Genomic DNA, 18,341 nt, shown 5'->3' with positions numbered 1-18,341 from the left:
GTGTAGCTGACTTCAATGTGCCTGTCCTTTTTTTTTTCTTTTTTTTTTTTCTTTTATTTTTGGAATCAGCATATTATGGTCTTGAATTTTTTTCTTTTTGTATATTGCATTGACAAATGTGAAATATCTTCTTAAATTAAACATGCCTTCAAGAAGTTGAGTAACTAAAGAATGATATTGGATCAACTTGTAAAAGAAACAAAACCATTCCTGTGTATACTGCAGCAGAATAGTTTGGAGTGTTTGGTTACTTAAGAATTTTCCATCTTGCTGTATAAATATTTAAATTTTATAATTGTGGTTGACTAATAAACTTATTCTAAAAGGTCTGTATTAGTATGCTTTTTCCTGTAATAGGCTTTTTTTTTCTTTTTTTTTTTTCTTTAAACAGGCTCCTGCTGAAGGAGCTTTTTTGATTCAGGTGTCCATTCTCATAGTTTTGCTTTTGTGACGTCATGTGCCATTCTGGATGTGCAGTTGGGTATTACATTTTTCTGCCACAGGGTGTGCTCTGACTTTTCTCATGGCTGTATTGAGAGTCTGCAGAGTACTAGAGTCATTGGATTTCAAATTATTTTGTAATTTTTTTCCAGTGACTGAATAATTCATTTAAGACGTTTTGAAGAAATAGTACTGACTTAAAAGCCTCCTTTTTTGATGTGTCAGCACAGGAACACCATTGCTGTGGATGGATCAGCATGATGGCATGGACTCAAGCTTTGGCCGGTGTGAGACAGGCGGGAGGATAAAACTGGACAATGACTACATGGTATTGCTAGGGAGTAGCATTACTGCACAGGATGTGACTGCTGAGCTTGTTCAGCCCATCTTAGGGGGAGGAAGGATAAAGGTGTGCTCTGTGCAGCAGAAACCCAAAGCCTAATAATGTAGGGCTTATGCTTCAAAATGGGCTTATGCTACTTCCTGGACTAGACCACTAGTATAGATAATGGAGAGGGCAACCTCCATTCTTATAAAAAGATAGCAAGTTCCTGTGAGTTGTACTTGTAGTCTGAAAACTGTATTTGCTCAGGTGCTATATTTTTGCTCGGATACACCACATTTGTTTCTTGATTCCTCTGAGAAGTCTAGTTTTAATTTGCTGAAAAACAATGACGGGTAACAACAGTGTTACGGTGTGCTCGCTGACAACAGTGTGTGGAGGTAGGCTGCTGATGCTTTTCAGCCAGCAGGAACAGAACTGTGGGGAAAAAAAAAAAAAAGGTTTAGTAAGAGGAGGTACTTAGACCTTTTTACCAAAAAGTTAACTTCTATAAAATCATGCCATACTTTGTATGGTAAACAACAGAAATGTTACAGGATTAAAAAATACAGTTTAAATGGGTGTAGGAAGTAACAATATTCCTCTGTGCGAGAATGAGTAATTTAAAAAAAAAAAAAAAAGAGATTGAGACTACTATACTAGGATTCATTCCTAAAGAGATCAAAGCTATTATACTGGGATTCATTCCTAAAACAGAAAAAACAGAACAAGCTGTTTCTGGGTACGCAAGCAGCAGAATATACTTTTGGAGGTTTAAGCCACTTCCAGAATTTCTGTCTTAACCCTTTAAAAGGTTACTTCCTTCAATACAGCAATTGATCTTTTTCTTACTTGTACCACTTCTACTTGTACCCGGAAAAAGAACCAGGGCTCCTTCCTAAGCAGCCATCAAGGAAAGCAAAGTGGCGGTGTCTAGATATGCTGTTGTTTCCCAATGCTAAAAGTTTGTGCTATGAGACCCTACAGTGTATGTCAGGTATGCTTCAATTACTGCAGTGTCACAACAAGTAGTGTAAAATAAATTCAAAGATAATTCTTTACATATAACTATCCTTGATAAGCCAGATCTAAGGGAAAGAGTCCTGCTTGCATTTTTTTTTTCTTTAGATTTGCTTCTGTTATTCTTTTAGAGCCCAGAATAACCAGTTATGGTAATAATAAAGTAAATGACAACTTTTTATGCATTTTTGTTATAGTTAATTGAGCATAGTCACGTTATTTTCCTCTGTGCTGAACATCTATTATTCCAAGTGACTAACTCCAGTCACACTTCTTACTAATGGAAACATGCTGTTACATTTCGGTGCAAACAAGTCACGTTTCCAATGGACTGGCCAAGTACTTTGACTTCAACAAATGAACTTATGCTGGTTTTGTGGCTGATGCTTGCCTTTCCCCTGCCTGCCATTTTGCATTGACATCTCCCCAAACCAGCACCTTTCACTCCATATCCTTGACTGGCCACCTCCATTTCCTCAAACTCATGCATCCCTCTTTATTAATCTCTCTTGCTCCCATGACTCAAGATGGTGAACTATACTTCTGTGCAGGATCTGGGCCCTTGAACATAAGCAGCAGAACCCCCGGGAGGGAGGGAGATTACAGAAGGTACTTGCAGTATTTTAAATTTATTGTAAGGCTGCTCTCCCTTTTCTTCTTCTGAGAGAAGAAATGCATTATCCTATATGCTGTTTATGTGTTTGGAGCACATCTCAGCTTGAACTTCAGGACCAGAAGTTTTGGGGTCTTGTAGGAAGTGGCTTTGGTGTTTGTTTTGGTTTTGGTTGGTTTAGTTTTGAACATATTTGAACACAGCATGAACTTCTGATGACATCAAGTGTGTGAATTTTCACTCTCATTCTTGCTTTTTGCAATCTCCATACCAGGAATACAGCTGTAGCAGTGCATTGTAAAAATGTCCTGGAGTGACACTGAATTTGATTATAGATCTTCTGAAGTTGTCATACACACATACACGTGTATTTGAAAGGCATCTGCTGCCTTCTCATCCTCTACTTAAAAATGTGACATTTATGCTTCAAAATGGAAATAAAATTTCCCATGTACTGTATATGAACTGCACATCGCTCAACCTCACCTAAGTGACTCATACAGCCACAAGACAACAGAAAACAAAGTCGGTAATATAAACAACGCCCGCCGCATAAATAAAAACTATCACCTAAGTAAATGCGACTAAAGCTTCTTCCTTTTTACACGGCCTCTGCCCTGACCCGGCTGGTCAGACATGACTGGCGGCACATCTCGGGGGCCCCCGCCGCTCACCTGAGAGACCCCCAGTTCCTCACCGGTACCGAGATTCAAACCTCGCCGGTCCGTGAGCAAATACCTGAAATAACCGATTTCATCGTCCTCTTCCGAAAGCCTCCCCAGTCAGCGCTAGCGCAAAACTGCCCCCTCTCACGGGAGACGCCTCCCCCCACCCGCCGCTTCCCGCCTAACGGACGACGGGGCGCCGCCGGCGGGGGCGGAGCTAGGCGGTGCCGCCCACCCGTCGCCCAATCAGCATCGCCCTCTCCTCAAACTTTTCCCCTCCTTCCCTGGCCTGCAGGCCAATCGCCGACTCAGGCGGGATCTCGACCATTGGCTGACGGCGGGAGGAGGCGGGGTGCGAGCGGGCGGCCGGGCGCAGCGCGCGCGCGGGCTGGGGAAAGTTTGGGAGGTGAGTGGCGGCGCTGCGCACGCGCTCCTCGCCAAGGGTTGGTCGTGGGGGGGCGGGGGGGGGGTGCTCCGGGCAGCGTAGGGCCCCTCTCCTCACGTCTGAGGAGAAAGGGGTCGTTGGCTTCCACCCGCTCCCCGTCCCGGCCTGAGCGTCGGCGGTCGCCTCCCCCGGCGGGGCCGTCGGGCCGTGACGGGCGGCGGGGCGGGGGGTGTTTGTGCGCGTCTGCCTGTGCGGAGTGCACGAAGGGCGGGGGTGTTCGGGCCTTCCGTGATGAGATCGTTAGCGTTGGGCTACAGCCTGCCAAGGAGCGGCCCGCGGTGATGGCATCAGGGAGCGTGTAGCTCCCCAGGTGCTGGCTGCTGTGGAAATGGTGGAAGGCGGTCTCGGTGCAAGCAGCTTTACAGGCTAAATATAGGTTGGCACGTCCTGCGGCGTCGGTGCTTCAACTTGCAGGAGCGCTGCTCCTTTTAGAAAGTCCAAGGCGGCTGCAAAACTCTGTGGCCCCCGAGAGGCTTGGGGGAAGGGGGACTGGATATAATTTTTAAGTGCGTTTGTGGATAAAGTGGGGTGATTGCCAAAGCATATTGGCTGTGATGTGTAAATAACGTATTTTTGACGGCGTTACTGTGACTCGTGTAACTGTATAGTTGTTTTGTTCCTACTTTCAGATGCTGCTGGACCAGGGCTGATGGTGTTGCCAAGCAGAGTGCTATTTTAAGCGAGGTGTGCAGGATGATGGAAGACTTCAGAAATATTGCCGATGAGACGTTTCCAAGCTTCTTGGGCCATTCATTGAGTAGCAGTGCAAGTGTCACTTTTGAAAATGTTACTTTTTCCTCAAATCCTGGCTTACCTGTTGCAGCTTCAACTGTTGCCAGGAGTAAAGCAGGCTGTGACAACAGGTGAGGCTATCAGTTAATACCACTTAATAATATAAAAAACAGTTGACTGGTTTGAAACACTTAACTTTGGAGAGGAAAAATGCTTTTGACATTATTTGGTAGATGATAGAACTATTTACTAATCAGTAGCATACTAATCAGCAAACATAGGGTTGTTTGTGTTAGCAGTGAAAAATCTGCATTAAATTCATAACTCATAAAATACTTAACGTTTATTAAAATTACCCTTTAAAAGATTAGTTTAGGATGACAGTCACGTTTCTTTTAACTGAACTCTTCAGCTTAGTATACTCAGGTTTGAAGTCGTGTAGTGAATAATAATACATTTTTTACACGTGTGTTTTCTTAACTCTATTAGCTGTTCATTTAACTTACCTGAGTCTGGCTCATTTTAGAAAGGGTAGCGTAAGAACTACTGTTATGGGTACGAATTAAAATTTAACGCAATTTCTAATGATTTGTTCAGCAAGGAGTAGAGCAAAGAGTAACACTTAGAAGCCTTTGCTCACTTAACTGCTGTCCTGTGACTTAACAAGAAGTAAGATCAGACTTTTATACCCTGTTTTTCCAGAAGCGTATGTTCCAAATGGGACAGCACTAGCCACTAAAAATGATAATGTGGTATTTCTTCTCTAAAGAACTAAAGACTGGAGACGATCATTCTGGGTACATATATGTACCTGTAAATACAGATTGGTTAGAAGATGCTAAAATAGTCAAATAATTGAACTTATAGGAGATTAGTGGCCATCAGTGTGATATTTTTTTCCCAATTCTTTGGAAAACAGAAGAGGTACCTATTAGAATGATTCTGTTGTATGTTTTTCCTTCCCACCTTTACAGGCTTTCTGATATCCGTGCATCCTATTTAGAAGGGAAACATTCAACTCTATCAGGATCTTCTCACAGTAGTCAGTCAGATCCTGAGCCAATGGAGAGATTTGCCCTAAGCTTTCGTGATGACATGTAAGTGAGATAGTTGAAATCTAATTCTGTCCTAACATGCACATACCAGTATGTAGATTTATATGTATTATACGCTAATTATGGAGTACTTAAGAATTGAATTGGTTACCTTAGCAGCAGCTTCTACTACTGGCCTTCTGATGGCGGTAACTGGAGAGCTCAGCTGTGCAGTAGCCTGTTAGCTTACCGTGTTTGGCAGCCTGGGCAGCTTTTCCTACTAAACCAGCTCTTCCGTGTTTTCTGAAGAGGGATAGTGGTGGGCTATGTGAAAGCATCCTGTGCAAAGCTACCACTTAGCCTGTACAACCGTACATGAACAGCGTTCTGCTGGTTAATTGACTAATTGGGCTTCATGTACATGACAGGAATGAATCTTCAGAAGTGTTTGTTGTTGTTTTTTTTAAACTATGATATTTGTTTTGTTGCCACACTAATTAAAAGTTTCCTAAGCATGATTAATTGACTTATTTGAATCTGGCTTGTATTTACCTAGTTTATACTACATAATCTAGATTTAAGCTGATGTTTCTGGTTCATGGGATGTGTGTGAATAATAGTTTGCACTGATTTGAATTTGTTCCAAGTAAGTATCATGCAGCTTGTATACAGAAAGGAACATCAATTTCTATTAAATTTAGCTTCCTTGTGGCCTCAGTGATTGTTATTTCTTAGGAAATAATGAGTGTTAGTGAAATAATTTAGAGAGCATTACTAAGGGGCGGAAATGTTGGACGCTGTTGCATAGGTTATTCTAACCAAGGTCAAATTTGTTCCTATTGTTGCAATAGAAACCGCAATGTGCATCTTTGATAAAATTGCACTCTAGGCAGTATGTCCCTATGCAAACAAAGAATGTAAGGTTTAAGAGAGGGAGTCAGTGTCTTGATTGTACTGAAGTGAAAAAACCCATGGAATAATTGCATTTTAGACTTTCAAATGTTAGTTTTATCTACATACATATAAAATATTAAAACAAAAGTGTGGTTCAGCTCACTCCATGAGGAAATTTTAACATCTTACATGATTAACTTCTCTGCCTGTGTGGAAGTCCTATGAAACCAGAAGTGAAAAATAACTTTCCTGCAGAATTATAAAAGCTGTTATTTAACAGAGCTATATGGAATTTCAGTAAGTCATGTTCTGTATGATTTACTCCCTAATTTAATGTTACGAAAGGTATGCTGATATTGTGGACTTAGGAAAATCTTGTCTAGGGTTTGACTTGCTCTCAAATGGATCATGGAACTCGCCTGGAATAGACCCTTTTCCCCTTATACTTTTCCCTCTTCTTGCAGAAATGAAAGGGAAAGGAACAAACAAAAAAGTAGAGGCATATGTTACATTAAATTTCACTGTTTGTTTCACACAGTAGATTGTGAAACTGAAGCCCTTGTAATCTTGATATTTATTCCTTCAGTGTAAAATGACAGGTAATAGGCCTGTAGAATCTATGTTAATGGGAACAGCTGACTTCCTAGAGATGAAGGCATGAGAATTTATCAAATCTTTATAGAGATGTTGTATACTAACGTTGATCTATATATCTTACTAATTTTTTTCACTGAAATATTTCTCCTTCTAGGGAAGTTGCTACACAAGTTAAGGAACCTCAGCCAACTTCTGTTAGTTTGAAAGAATCCCACTCAATATATGGAGAGCAGGATCAGAATGTGATTGAGCATTCAAATCGCAGTCAAGATACCTTACTTGAGGTATTGCCACTTGAACGATTGGAAGGTATTAAAATTTGAGAAAAATTGTATACTTATTCTCAGTGTAATTCACTTTTTGAGCTATAGATGTCTTCTCGACCCTTTCACTGCTTTATGGCATGGTGTAAATGGGCTTTGCAAAAGAATCTCTTTGATTTGAACAAAGTGAGAACAGAGAAAGCTTGTGGTTGACGTGTTCTTAGATTTCTCCCCAAAGTATGAAGCTAGACAGGAAGCTGGTGAGAATAATGTTTGCTATAAAATGCCATAACTAGAATGCTAGTAGGAATCTGAATTAATTTCAGGAACTTTACTTGTGGAAAAAGTGTATGTAAGTTGTTTTCTACCCCTTCTCTTTCAGTAGGTGTAAGTCTACGAGATTGTACTTTAACTAATGTCTCTCTTCTTGCCCTATTCCAACCTGTAACAGATGATCTTTAACTGCAGCTCTAGAAGCTGGAAACATACTTTTCTAGTGAGATGATGCATGAAAAAGTAGTTTGGAATACTTGCTATGAAAACTATGCTTTTTTTGAAGTATGAGTAGAGTAGTGGAAGCAAAATAATACTTTAACTTATTTTAAATTGTGGCTATTGCTATTGGACTTGTATGGGTTTTTTGCTAATGCCAGTCCTGTGATTAAATTCTGCTCGTTCCTTAAAATTCAGTAAATATACTTAGTAAATACATATTTCTAGTCGTTATCCTTTTCTAAGCTTTATCTGAATATTTGCATAGGTTTTCATGAGGTGAGTATTAATTTAACAGAGAACATGTTCAATTAGAAAATACTAATCTAAATGGGCCCTTATAAAACACGCTTCTAACAGTGAAGTGTTGACTTCGGTCACTTATTGTAGTCTTGCGGAAGTGGCAGTAACTATGGCAACAAAAATCATGTTGCTTTGGAAAACTGGGACTGCCCAGTGTTCGGACTTGATAGTGCCTGATTGTATTTAGTTAATTGGTTTTAACTTGTTGTTTATTCAAGGTTTAGGATTCTAGTCCAGAAATTGTCTTTAATTCCCATCTATTGCTTAAGAATTAGGAACCATTTTTGCCATAATCTGTATGTGCATATCTAAAATGTTCTCTGTCTTGTGGGACTTGCAATTGGATTATGTGTGGATGTAACACAAAGACAAGTGGAAGCTGCTTACAAGTGATCCAAAAAAAGAATTGGCCCAGTAGGTGAAATGCAACAGTGAAACAGAACACTTGTTCCTACTTCTGCTAATGCAACCTGGGACTTCTTACTTTTTTGTACTGCCTTATTGAGGCAGTAATTGTCTTTCATAATTTTTACAGTTCTAGCCCTGATGAAGCCCTGGCTTTTTAATTACTCCCAGATACTTTAGGTCATTGTTGTAAGAACATGTAAACTTTGGTATTGTGATAACATGTATGTTTGAGGCTTATTTTTATGGTGTATGCCAAGACCTTCAGGAGGCTTGGTCTGCTATCTTACATAAGAGTTAGCACTTAGCAGTATAACATAAGAGCATAGTAAGTACTGATTACACTACGTTATCTTGTTTCAGATTTGTCAACTGGAGTATGTTTTCTTCCAGACAGTGAGAGTAACAAGGTGAAAGCTTTTCTAAATACAGTGAAATTAAAGGTTTTCTAACATTAATCTTGTAATAGACTTAATTCTGTGAGAGGAGGAGGGAGGGAACTGATCTGTGTTTATTGTGTTATATCGTATATCCCTTAAGTTTGTAACAGTGCTAGCATGCTGAATGTGTCATGCCTCACTTTGCCTCCTTTTTGCAGATCACTTAACAGAATTAGTGCCATGGGAGTATGACTCCACCTAATCTTTTTCAGCTGTGAAAATTGTTGTTTACTCCTAGCCTCTGCTGTCTTGTAGTTCTTTATCAATGTAATGACCTTACATTTTAAATCCCAATTGTAGTTTAACTTAGTGAAAAGCTTTTTGAAGAACTTCTTGGAATGCTTTTGGAAATTGATGTAGACAATATCAACCTGATTTGACTTGGGCCTGTACTTGTTAATTACTTTGAGGAATGTTAGTTCAGATGACTTCTTCAATATCTGTAACGTGAAAAACTGGGCCGTTTGTAGTAACACATTCTTACTGCTGCCTTTTTTTTTTTTGGTGTGTGTGTATGTGGCTATCCCAGAGCTAGCAAATAGCTGCAGGTATTGATGGGTAGGGCTGTGCTTCAGCTGTTTTTATCTACTGTGTTAGAGAAGCTGACAACTATGGGCACAGAGACACAAGGCAGACAGGAATGGGAGATCTTGTGGCCCTTACAGAAAATGTGCCTCAGGCTGCAACCAGATGCTGTCCAAGATGTACTCCTTAATGTGTCAGCTGGTATTTAATAAATTGATTTAGTTTTCTTTTGTTTGATTTTTCTAGGGACTGCAGTGGTTAGTGAGTTGCAGTTGAATGCTCACAGACTGTCACCTGAAAACCATTATTCAAGTCCCTTTCAAATATTTTAATTTCTGAACTTTGACTTTTTTTGCTGTCTGTAAAAGATGATCTGTTTATAAGAAAGAATGTGAGACTAAATCCAGACTAGGCATTACATTGTGCTGTTTTTAAAAATCATTCAGGTATATAAAAGATACGATATTTATAGTTAGCTAGATTCAGCTGAAGTACTGCTTTGTAAGTAATTTAGTAGGTTCATTTGAAGAAACTATCAGCAAAGGGTTGATCTGGGTGTATGATTTCTGAAGAGGCACTGTTTTAGCAGCATAGGAAACTATTGAGAGTTGTCTTTGTACTTTTAAGTTGGGACTGCAGCTTAATGAATGGGCGGCCAATTTTTTCAAGTGTAAACTCTTTAACGCAATGGTTCAGTATTTTATTTTTGAGGTTTAAGTTTGGTGTCATTCAGATGCTTTTACCCTCTTTCCCCTTTATGATCCCTGTGTTTCTTGCATGTGTCTGTTCTGGAACCCAGCAGTCAAAGTCCATTGGAGCTAGAATGTTTGCTGGGATAAGTAGGGTAAAAAAAAAGGAGGGGGTGGAGTTTTGGAATATTATCAACCTCATTAATTGTTTATTATTCACTGAATTTATGCAATAGCTAGTAACTCCTAGAAACATTTCTGTATGGATGCTTTTGACAGGTTGGTCCATTTGAACCTTCTGAAAAGCTGATAGAAGGTGAAAGCTCAAGTGATCATCTTAGTAATAGCCTTTTAAGTTTTTTGGAAAATGAGAAACTCTCATCTCTTGCAAGCTCAGAAGAAGATTCCACTGGTAAGTGTATTTATAACCCTGGGTAGTTGAGTCTAGAATTATAACACAATGTTATTGCATACTTGAGAAGAAAGCTATTGTTTTACCAAAGTATTTAATATAGGATTGCGCTTGATCAAAAACCAGTATTAGGAACATTAAGGAAAACCGTTCATGGGGAAACTGGCTGTTTTAAAATTGTAATGGGAGTAGGTGGCTGTGGAATTTGTCAGAGAAAATCACAATTGGAAGTTTACTCTAAAAAATTAACAGTCCTCAGTTACTGTGAATCAAAAATACAGGTAGAAATGTGGGCATTCATTTAATAAAGTGATAACCCTAGCTACAGTTTCAGTTTAGATTAGTAGAGATAAACTTTCATGATGAAGAACATACACATGCAGTTAGAATTAACTTTTATTTGAGTTTCAGATCTCTTTAGATGCTACACACGCAGAGTGACACCCAAGTTGGAAGTCTAGTTTACCTGCAGGGATAAAAGTGAGAGCTTGAGTTCTGTAACTTGTAACTAAACAAGAGTTTTGACATTTCTGTGCCCTTCCAGTGGCTGCTGCTGAAGCACAGACATGCTCTTCTTTATTAATGCAGCTGACTTTGCACATAATGTGAAGGATGACAGGGTATGTCCTCAGATGCACCAAGAACAAGGAAGGCAGAGTGATAAATAGGTTTGATGCCGTCTTGAGATCAAGCAGCCCTGCCTTCAAGTAGGGTTACTGGATTTCTCCCATGACATCTACAGATGTCATGACTGTCTGTTGAAGTCTCCTTGTTCTTGTTTGTCTAACTTCACTTGTGCATTAAGTGTATAATGATGAAGTTAATAGTTTGCTGAGTAAAAATACTGTTTTCTTTCACCCAAGGGGGTGGAATTACTTTTAACTGCCCTCCTAAGGAGCTGGTAGTCATTAGCTGGAAATACTTGCCTATTCATGGTTCCAGTACTGGTGAAGCTAACTGATCTTTCTATTTTTCCTGGTCAGTGTGCAGTGTACTAATTTTTGTCATGCAATTCAGTGTAAATTTGGCAGGTGAGTATTTCTAAAAATAAGGAGGAAGTCTCTGGTATCTGAGGTAAAATACATTAATCTGCTTTCTCATTATTTGGAAGATAGCAGATGATTATTTCAGTTTCACAAAGAAGAAATCAAGACATAGGTAAATGAGATTAAAACAATTATTGTGGTGTTAATTTGAATTTGAATTATAGGTATTTGTCTACCATTCAGGTAACTAACTAATCCTTCTATAATTTTAAAGCATTCTATGGATGTTTGTTCTGAGGGTATGTATTAGTCCTTTTTGAAAAATTGAAAAAACTTAGCCTGCTGCAGTCCCTCCATCTTCTCCAGTATCATATGTGGAAACAGAGCCATGATTCAGATTTTCATTTATTGGCTCTCAAATGTAACAGATCCTGATTGGTTTGCTGTAATATCAAAGTTGCTGAGCATCCTTAACTTCCAATTCAACTAAATCTGATTTTGTTGAAAGAGTGTGCTTCTCTAAATCAGGCTCTTTTTACAGGGCACTGGCAAAACTGGGAATGCAAAAGTAATGATGGCTTACTTGTGTGCTTGGCATTGTGTAGACCTCTTTGGCAGAAGGAAATACTGAGAAGATTCTTAAGAATTACCTTTTTGGGGTGAAGAATTGAAATATACTCCAAAGGCAGAATTGATGGAGAATTCTTAAACCATTACCAGCAACCTGAAAATTAACTTTTCTTTAATTATGTGGAAAACAAAATAGAGTTTATAAATGAGTGAGTTTACAAATGCAAGGCCTGTTTGAGTATACTGTTTATTTAATAAGGAAAAACACAAACAGGATACTGTTTCCTGGAAATGAAAGAATAAAAAGTAATGATGTCAAACAACTTCTTGGTTTACAATGTTTTTACATGTTTTATGTGTTTCTTCATGTTTTAAAATGGTTTTAAGAGTGCGTTTAACCATGCCCTAAAAAGCTGACTGATGTTTGAGTATTTAAAACACACAAACAAAAGCCCTGGAAACTCTCCTCTCCCCCCAGTCCCCACAAATTAAAAAAACAGCCCCAAACCAAGAAAAAGTGTTGTCTTGAAAACTTGTCACTTTGCAAATAGGAATAGTACTGTTCTTAGTAATAGCACTTAACATTTTTTGCCATTGAAATACAGAACTATGCTTCAGTCATGTTCTGTCAAGTTTGAAATATGTTACATATATTTTACTTTTAACTTGTGAGTACATATATGATTTGCTAGTTGGAATGTGGTGGTCATGTGGAGGAAGACAAGTCACTTCATAGCCTGGGACTTAAAATGATAGCTTATAGTCATTTTGTTTTGCTGTTTATCTCTAGTCACGGAGTAAGACAATTGCATGTTTCTGTGACCCACTTATTTTAAGGGAAGACCAGGATAAGTCTGCTCTGACTGTGTGACTGTGTTGTGAGACTCAATGTATTAAAGATTATGGATTTGCTTTGATAATATGTCAGGTGATATAAAACATCCATGAAAGGTGAATAGGATATCTTCTTCTCTTTCAATAGATGACGATATTGATGATGAAGAGTTCTTTGATAACCAACTAGAAGCCTATTTTGAGCAGCTGATACAACCAGAAATGACAAGAGGAGACACCGACATACAGAAACTCTCAGAATGCTGTACAGCACTGAAGCTTTCTGAAAATGGCTCACTTCAGGTAGGTTTAAAGTGAAGTTCAAAGCTCAGCATGCCCAATGGCCCTTAAACATTAGCATCATTGAGGGTTGTCTGCCGGGGGAATTAGTTTTTTTTCTTTTCTGACAAACCCAAATACTGTCCAACAGGTAGCCTGTACAGCAAAGGATTTTTTTAAAATGTAAAGATAGCAAATACAGCTCTAAACTAGAAACAAAGCCATTTGAGAGAGCTTCTGACTTTTTCCTGTTCCCTCTGCAAGGTTTTCCCTGGGGGAAGGAAAAAAAAAAAAGGAAAGAAGCTAGGTAGCTATTTTTGTATTTATTTTCCTCTTCCTTGTAGTGCAGAGCTAGCAGCTGATTCATCTGTTTGTTACAGAAGGTCTTGCTGTTTATGAGATAAGGTGGAATTAGGTAAGTAGCTGGCTGTCTCGAGAGGCTTTAGTCAGGAAGGCTTGCAGCAAAGCTGAAGAGTTTCCTATTATGCTGTCATCTTTATTCAGGTCTCCATTCAGGTTTCTCACCCCTGTCTAACCCTGCTCCTCACACTCCTCATTGTCCTATGTATAGCCTTCTCCTTTCTTCTGATAAGCAGCTCTGGTAGAGAACCTTGTGCAGTCAATTCTGTTACTTGATCTTGCAAAGAGGGAAGAAACCAACCCCAAACTGCTGAGACTGGTTTTCTGTCCCTTCTCTGGGATGATGGAGACTTGTCTTCAGAGAAATCATGTAATTAATATAACACCAGTAATATTTCCTGAAGATGGACTTTTTCTGCTGGACTACTTAATACTGCAATTCTTAATCCTTATTTCAAAAGTAAAAATTGCTTTTAGAGTTTTGGATTGTTTATGCTGGTCTGAACTTACTGTACCTCTGAGGCATTCTCTTGAATGCTTTAAGGTATGAATGTTTCTTACACACCTTGCTTCCCCTCTCAGCTTCCTAGTGGTGGTTTTTAGTGTCAGAGATGGTAAAATGTTTGTAGATAAGCGTTTGGGATCCTCTCAAGTTCACTAAGGGGAAATTATATCATTGGTAACTAAGCAGAAGCCTATACTGATAGCGTTGTCTTGTGATGGCATGATTTAAATTTTGATTACCAGCTTCTGAATGCAAAGAATTTTTGATGAAAGACAAATCTCCATAAAAAAAGCTAATACCTATAAAATGCTTGCTTTACCCTGTTCCCTCCAGCCCCAGCAAGCTGGTCAGTTAAACTGAAACTAAGGCCATCTTTTGATCTTGCTTGTAATGTCCAGGAGATGGGCCTATTGTCTGTGTAGGAATTGCTTCATTTTAATATGATGGTTCTGTGACAAAACTATTTTCAGTAGTTTAACTTGTTGCTATTCTTAATTAGACTTACAGTTTTAACTGTAACTGATTCTGTTTTATTTTTTGTTTCTATAACTATTAAAGTAACATGCTGGCACTTCTTTTCTATCATACAACTGGTTTATAAAAATCATTGATCACTGGTTTATTATCTTGGCTAGCAATGTCCAAGGTTTTATTAAGTGTATACCATCAGAGAGACTTGTTTTTCCAGGAGAGTGAACAAGTCTCTTAACTAATTGGTTAGTGTGTGAAAGGTAAGTGTAGAGCAGCAACTGACTGGCTTGTGGTTTGCCTTTGAGCAGCAGTTAGCTCCGTTACAGATTGCTATGGATTAAGTGCCTTTCCATTTTCTTGGCTTTGCAACAGTGGATGCAATCCTGGCAGTTGCATGCTTGACCAGAATGGGAAAGTGTGATTGATTGGAACAGTTAAATGAACTGTAGCTCCTGAAATTTCAGAAATTTCCCAACTGACAGCAGAGTTTCCAAGCTGTGAGAAGCGATATGTTAACCCTGTAAAAGTAGTCTGCATAGGCTGCTGTATGTGAAGAAAGGGATAGGTGGCTGTTTGAAGAGTGAGAATAATACAGTTCTGCTCTCTGACCTCAGGTCTTCTCTATTTGTGTAGGATAGATGTTCCTGCTTCGCTGCCATTGTAGATAGGCAGTTGGGCAAGTATAACAGGTTCTGAGTTGGATTTGGAGTCCTCATCCAGCAGTGGGTCAACCAGAACAGGAAGAGTAGCAGCATGGTGCCCTTGCTAAAGGGAATGAAGGGATGTAGTAGGAATAAGAAGAGATCCTCCCATCTTCTTGCTGTGTATGCCCTTGGAGGCAGATTCGTGGATTGGCATAGCCAGGAACGATTGTCCTTGGTGGTGGTGCTAGCAGCTAGAGATGCCTTTGGCAGTGGCACATGAGTGAACAAAGTATGATAATCTGTTTACTAGAGAATTTTTTTAACATTGTAAAAACAACTGTACTCTTAAAATCTCTTTTTTTCTTTGGTATATCTGTTCTATTGTAACTTAAATCTTAATTTTTTTAAAAGGAGAACTTTCAGATTCCTGACACTTACCAGGCTGTGACAGGAGTAGACTCTGGAAATGCCAGTGATGAAGATTCACAAAATCAAGGAATAACTGGATGTCCTGTGCAAAGAGAAGTGCTGCCCAGAGCAGTACAGCAACTGGTATGAAATTGTCATAAACTTCTGTTTATCATACAGAGTGAGACTGTAGTAGAAGGTGGCAGTGTATTTGAAAACTTGTTAAGAGGTTGAACTAACAACCCAACCTTTCTGTACAAAAAAATAACACCACTTTGTTTTTAGATATATTTTTCAAACATGGTAATCTTGCACTATTTTGTACCTAGAACTGTTAGCACAAACAGTTAACAACTGCACTTCTGACACTTTTCGAATGGTTATTGTTTTATAAGAATTCCGTGACTACTGGAGGTGTGCTAGATTCCTGCACGGCTGCTGAGTTGCAATTAGATTCACTTCAGTGTATGGACAGCCATAAAGGTGATGTTTTGGATGTCCTTCCAAAGCAGGAAACACAGTCCTCTGAGTGTCAGGCTGCTTCTTCTGATGCAGAAGTACTACACACAGCAAGAGGATTTTTGGGGCACTCCACCACTCCTCAAGTTCTTAGTGCAAATGCACTGCTGACAGATGCAACTGAATGTGAAGTTGGTCTTCCTGATACTTATCTGTCTCCAACTGCAGACAGCTGTGAGAACATAAGTTTAGCTGCCACAGACAAAGGTAGGTTGCTTTAGGTATAACACATCTATACAATAGTGACCAGACTTTGTTGCGTGGAAAAAAATAAAATTGTAAGCTATGCATTTTTCTTTAGTTGTGCAGGCAGGTAATAAAAGCCACTGTAGTGTAAATAAATTTTGACTTTTTTTTTTTTAAAAAAAACAAACCAACAAACAAACCTGACTGTTGTATATTGCACTTAACTTGTTTATTTGATGATGAAACTAGTTTAATCTTGCAGTTGCAGCAACTTGAGCTATAGGGTTTTTTTGTTTTTTTGACTTGTTGCTGACTTCTGGCAAGTGAACTCCTTAATCTAAACTAAAGAGACTTTGCCATATTCCTTTTTAATTTAATCAACAGTGTAGTATTTGATATATCTTTCAGGTGACTTACCACACAGCATTGTTTATCAAAATGAAGAGGGCAAATGGGTGACTGATCTTGCATATTATACTTCATTTGATGAAGAACAAGATTTAAATCTGTCTGAAGATGATAAAATAAATGAGGAGTTCATTACTGGATGTATGTAATCTTTTTTAGATAGCTGTTGTTATCTGTAATAGTGTTAAGTAAACTTTGGTCGTCTTTTTTTTTTTTTTTTAATTCAACAAATCAGTATTTGGTGTTGCAAAGCCTCCAGGCTTTAGATAATACAAATTATTTGAAAGCTGATGTTGATAGTAGCCTATAATGATATTATAGTTATAGTTGATAGCTTCTTTCTATGTTCCCTACTGTTCCTGTGAAGAGTCTTTTGTTTTGTTTCAAAAGGCATTCTAATGTGTCACTGGTACCTATTGTATGAGCAAAAGTAACTCCTGTAGCTGTCATTTCCACAATTTTTCCTTTGGACTTTAATTATTGTTATCCTTTTTTTCAAGAAAGTAAACAGTAGTCATGCTGTATTGCATGATGGTTATAAGACAGGAAGTAATTGTAAACAAGAAATTTCTACAAAATCAGCTAGAATGTGAAAAGAGCTGCTGAATTTACTAGCTGGTGATTTCTTTTGTGAACCCCTTGGGAATGTCTTGATGCTGAAAAATGGTACTGGTACTGAAAAATGTTGGAGCTTATTGAGGGGCTTTACGGACTCTCTTCTAACAAATTCCAGGCTTTTTGAACTCCTGTTTACTTAAAAAGTTGTTTATTTTCCTTAAGCTATCTCAGACTGATCTTCATGAGAGTCTGTATGTTTGTCATACAGGCTTGGATAATATGCACGTAGTGCCATAGACAAGTCGATCCCTTAGCACCAAAATGTCATCTGGTCATCTGTTTTACTAGATAGATTCAAGCAATGTGTGCAACAGCATTTCTCCTAGTCTTTTCTGAAGTTGATATATGGATCGGCTAATGTATTCTAAACATGTCCACGGTCCACTCAATGCTCTTCTTTCTTTCAAAGAGAATGCTGTATATGTTGCTGTCTAGAATTGTTTATTTTGAATGAGTGATCAAACAGGGTTGATTAGTTGAAATAATGTTTTTCAACACTGTAGTGGTTTTCTGCTGGAACAAGCAGATGTGATCCAATTTGGTACAAACTTCCCTATCTACTACGTCAGTAAAGCAGAGTGCCTCCATTATTTTTTCAAATGCCAGGATATTTCAGACACTTTCCTGCATCTCAGACTCAGTTTGTCGAGTCATTACAATATTTGGCTGTTGTAAATTTTTCCAAGGCTGTTTATCTTTTTCCCACTTGATAGGTTTTTAAAGCAATTCTCCTTTTGAGCCGATTGGCTTACCTGTCTATGTGATAGAAGACGTGCACTTACGGGTTCAATGTTTTTAGCATTTTTCTGGCTGCTAGTTTGCCTGTCTGTCTGCAATGCTCAAGTGTGATGTTTGACAGCTGAGAAAGTTTATTTGTAGGGACAGAAAGGAAATGTTACATGCGATGCTTCTGAGTCTCATTTATGACATGTCTACCTCTGTCAGCAAACTGTGCACACAGTGTATTCTTGTATACAATAGTGCACAATTGCTCACTTGACAGTTTGGTGCTTCAGGAAGTCTTCAGAGAGCTGTATGGCTTATACAGAGGATTAAGGAAGAACTGATACTGACTTAGAGTTCAACTGGATCTAACCATGTGTCACTGATAGTGCTAGGTTGCCTTTAGGAAACACAGTTGGATTGCTCAATAAAGATGTATTCCAACTTTGTTTCTTTCCTCAGAGTATGTATTGCAACTTCCCGTAAGTAATTTTATGGACAACAGCTGTATTTATGTTACAAGTTTGTGTCCATTCTT

General features: G+C 38.7%; 1 protein-coding gene and 1 long non-coding RNA gene across 2 annotated transcripts in view; one reads left to right on the top strand and one right to left on the bottom strand.

The window, feature by feature from the left end:
• CEP192 (centrosomal protein 192) overlaps positions 1 to 18,341 on the top strand; it is an 89,946-nt gene that overhangs the window by 12,572 nt on the left and 59,033 nt on the right. Inside the window, exons 10-19 of the mRNA XM_069778580.1 lie at positions 3,409 to 3,467; positions 4,136 to 4,369; positions 5,213 to 5,335; positions 6,918 to 7,072; positions 8,590 to 8,636; positions 10,160 to 10,292; positions 12,831 to 12,985; positions 15,353 to 15,493; positions 15,745 to 16,075; positions 16,463 to 16,603. Coding sequence (XP_069634681.1) covers positions 3,409 to 3,467; positions 4,136 to 4,369; positions 5,213 to 5,335; positions 6,918 to 7,072; positions 8,590 to 8,636; positions 10,160 to 10,292; positions 12,831 to 12,985; positions 15,353 to 15,493; positions 15,745 to 16,075; positions 16,463 to 16,603 — 1,519 coding nt within the window. The remainder of the gene's footprint in view (positions 1 to 3,408; positions 3,468 to 4,135; positions 4,370 to 5,212; positions 5,336 to 6,917; positions 7,073 to 8,589; positions 8,637 to 10,159; positions 10,293 to 12,830; positions 12,986 to 15,352; positions 15,494 to 15,744; positions 16,076 to 16,462; positions 16,604 to 18,341) is intronic.
• Positions 28 to 3,372, bottom strand: LOC138684703 (uncharacterized). The gene is made up of 2 exons (XR_011323949.1): positions 3,135 to 3,372; positions 28 to 1,201 (listed from the first exon to the last, which is right to left on the bottom strand). It is a non-coding gene; the product is annotated as an uncharacterized lncRNA (long non-coding RNA).

Source organism: Haliaeetus albicilla, chromosome 3 (assembly GCF_947461875.1).
Source record: "Haliaeetus albicilla chromosome 3, bHalAlb1.1, whole genome shotgun sequence".
In the NCBI taxonomy this organism is placed as follows: domain Eukaryota; kingdom Metazoa; phylum Chordata; class Aves; order Accipitriformes; family Accipitridae; genus Haliaeetus; species Haliaeetus albicilla.
Note: the sequence above shows the minus strand (reverse complement) of the source record. Positions and strands in the feature narration are given on the sequence as shown.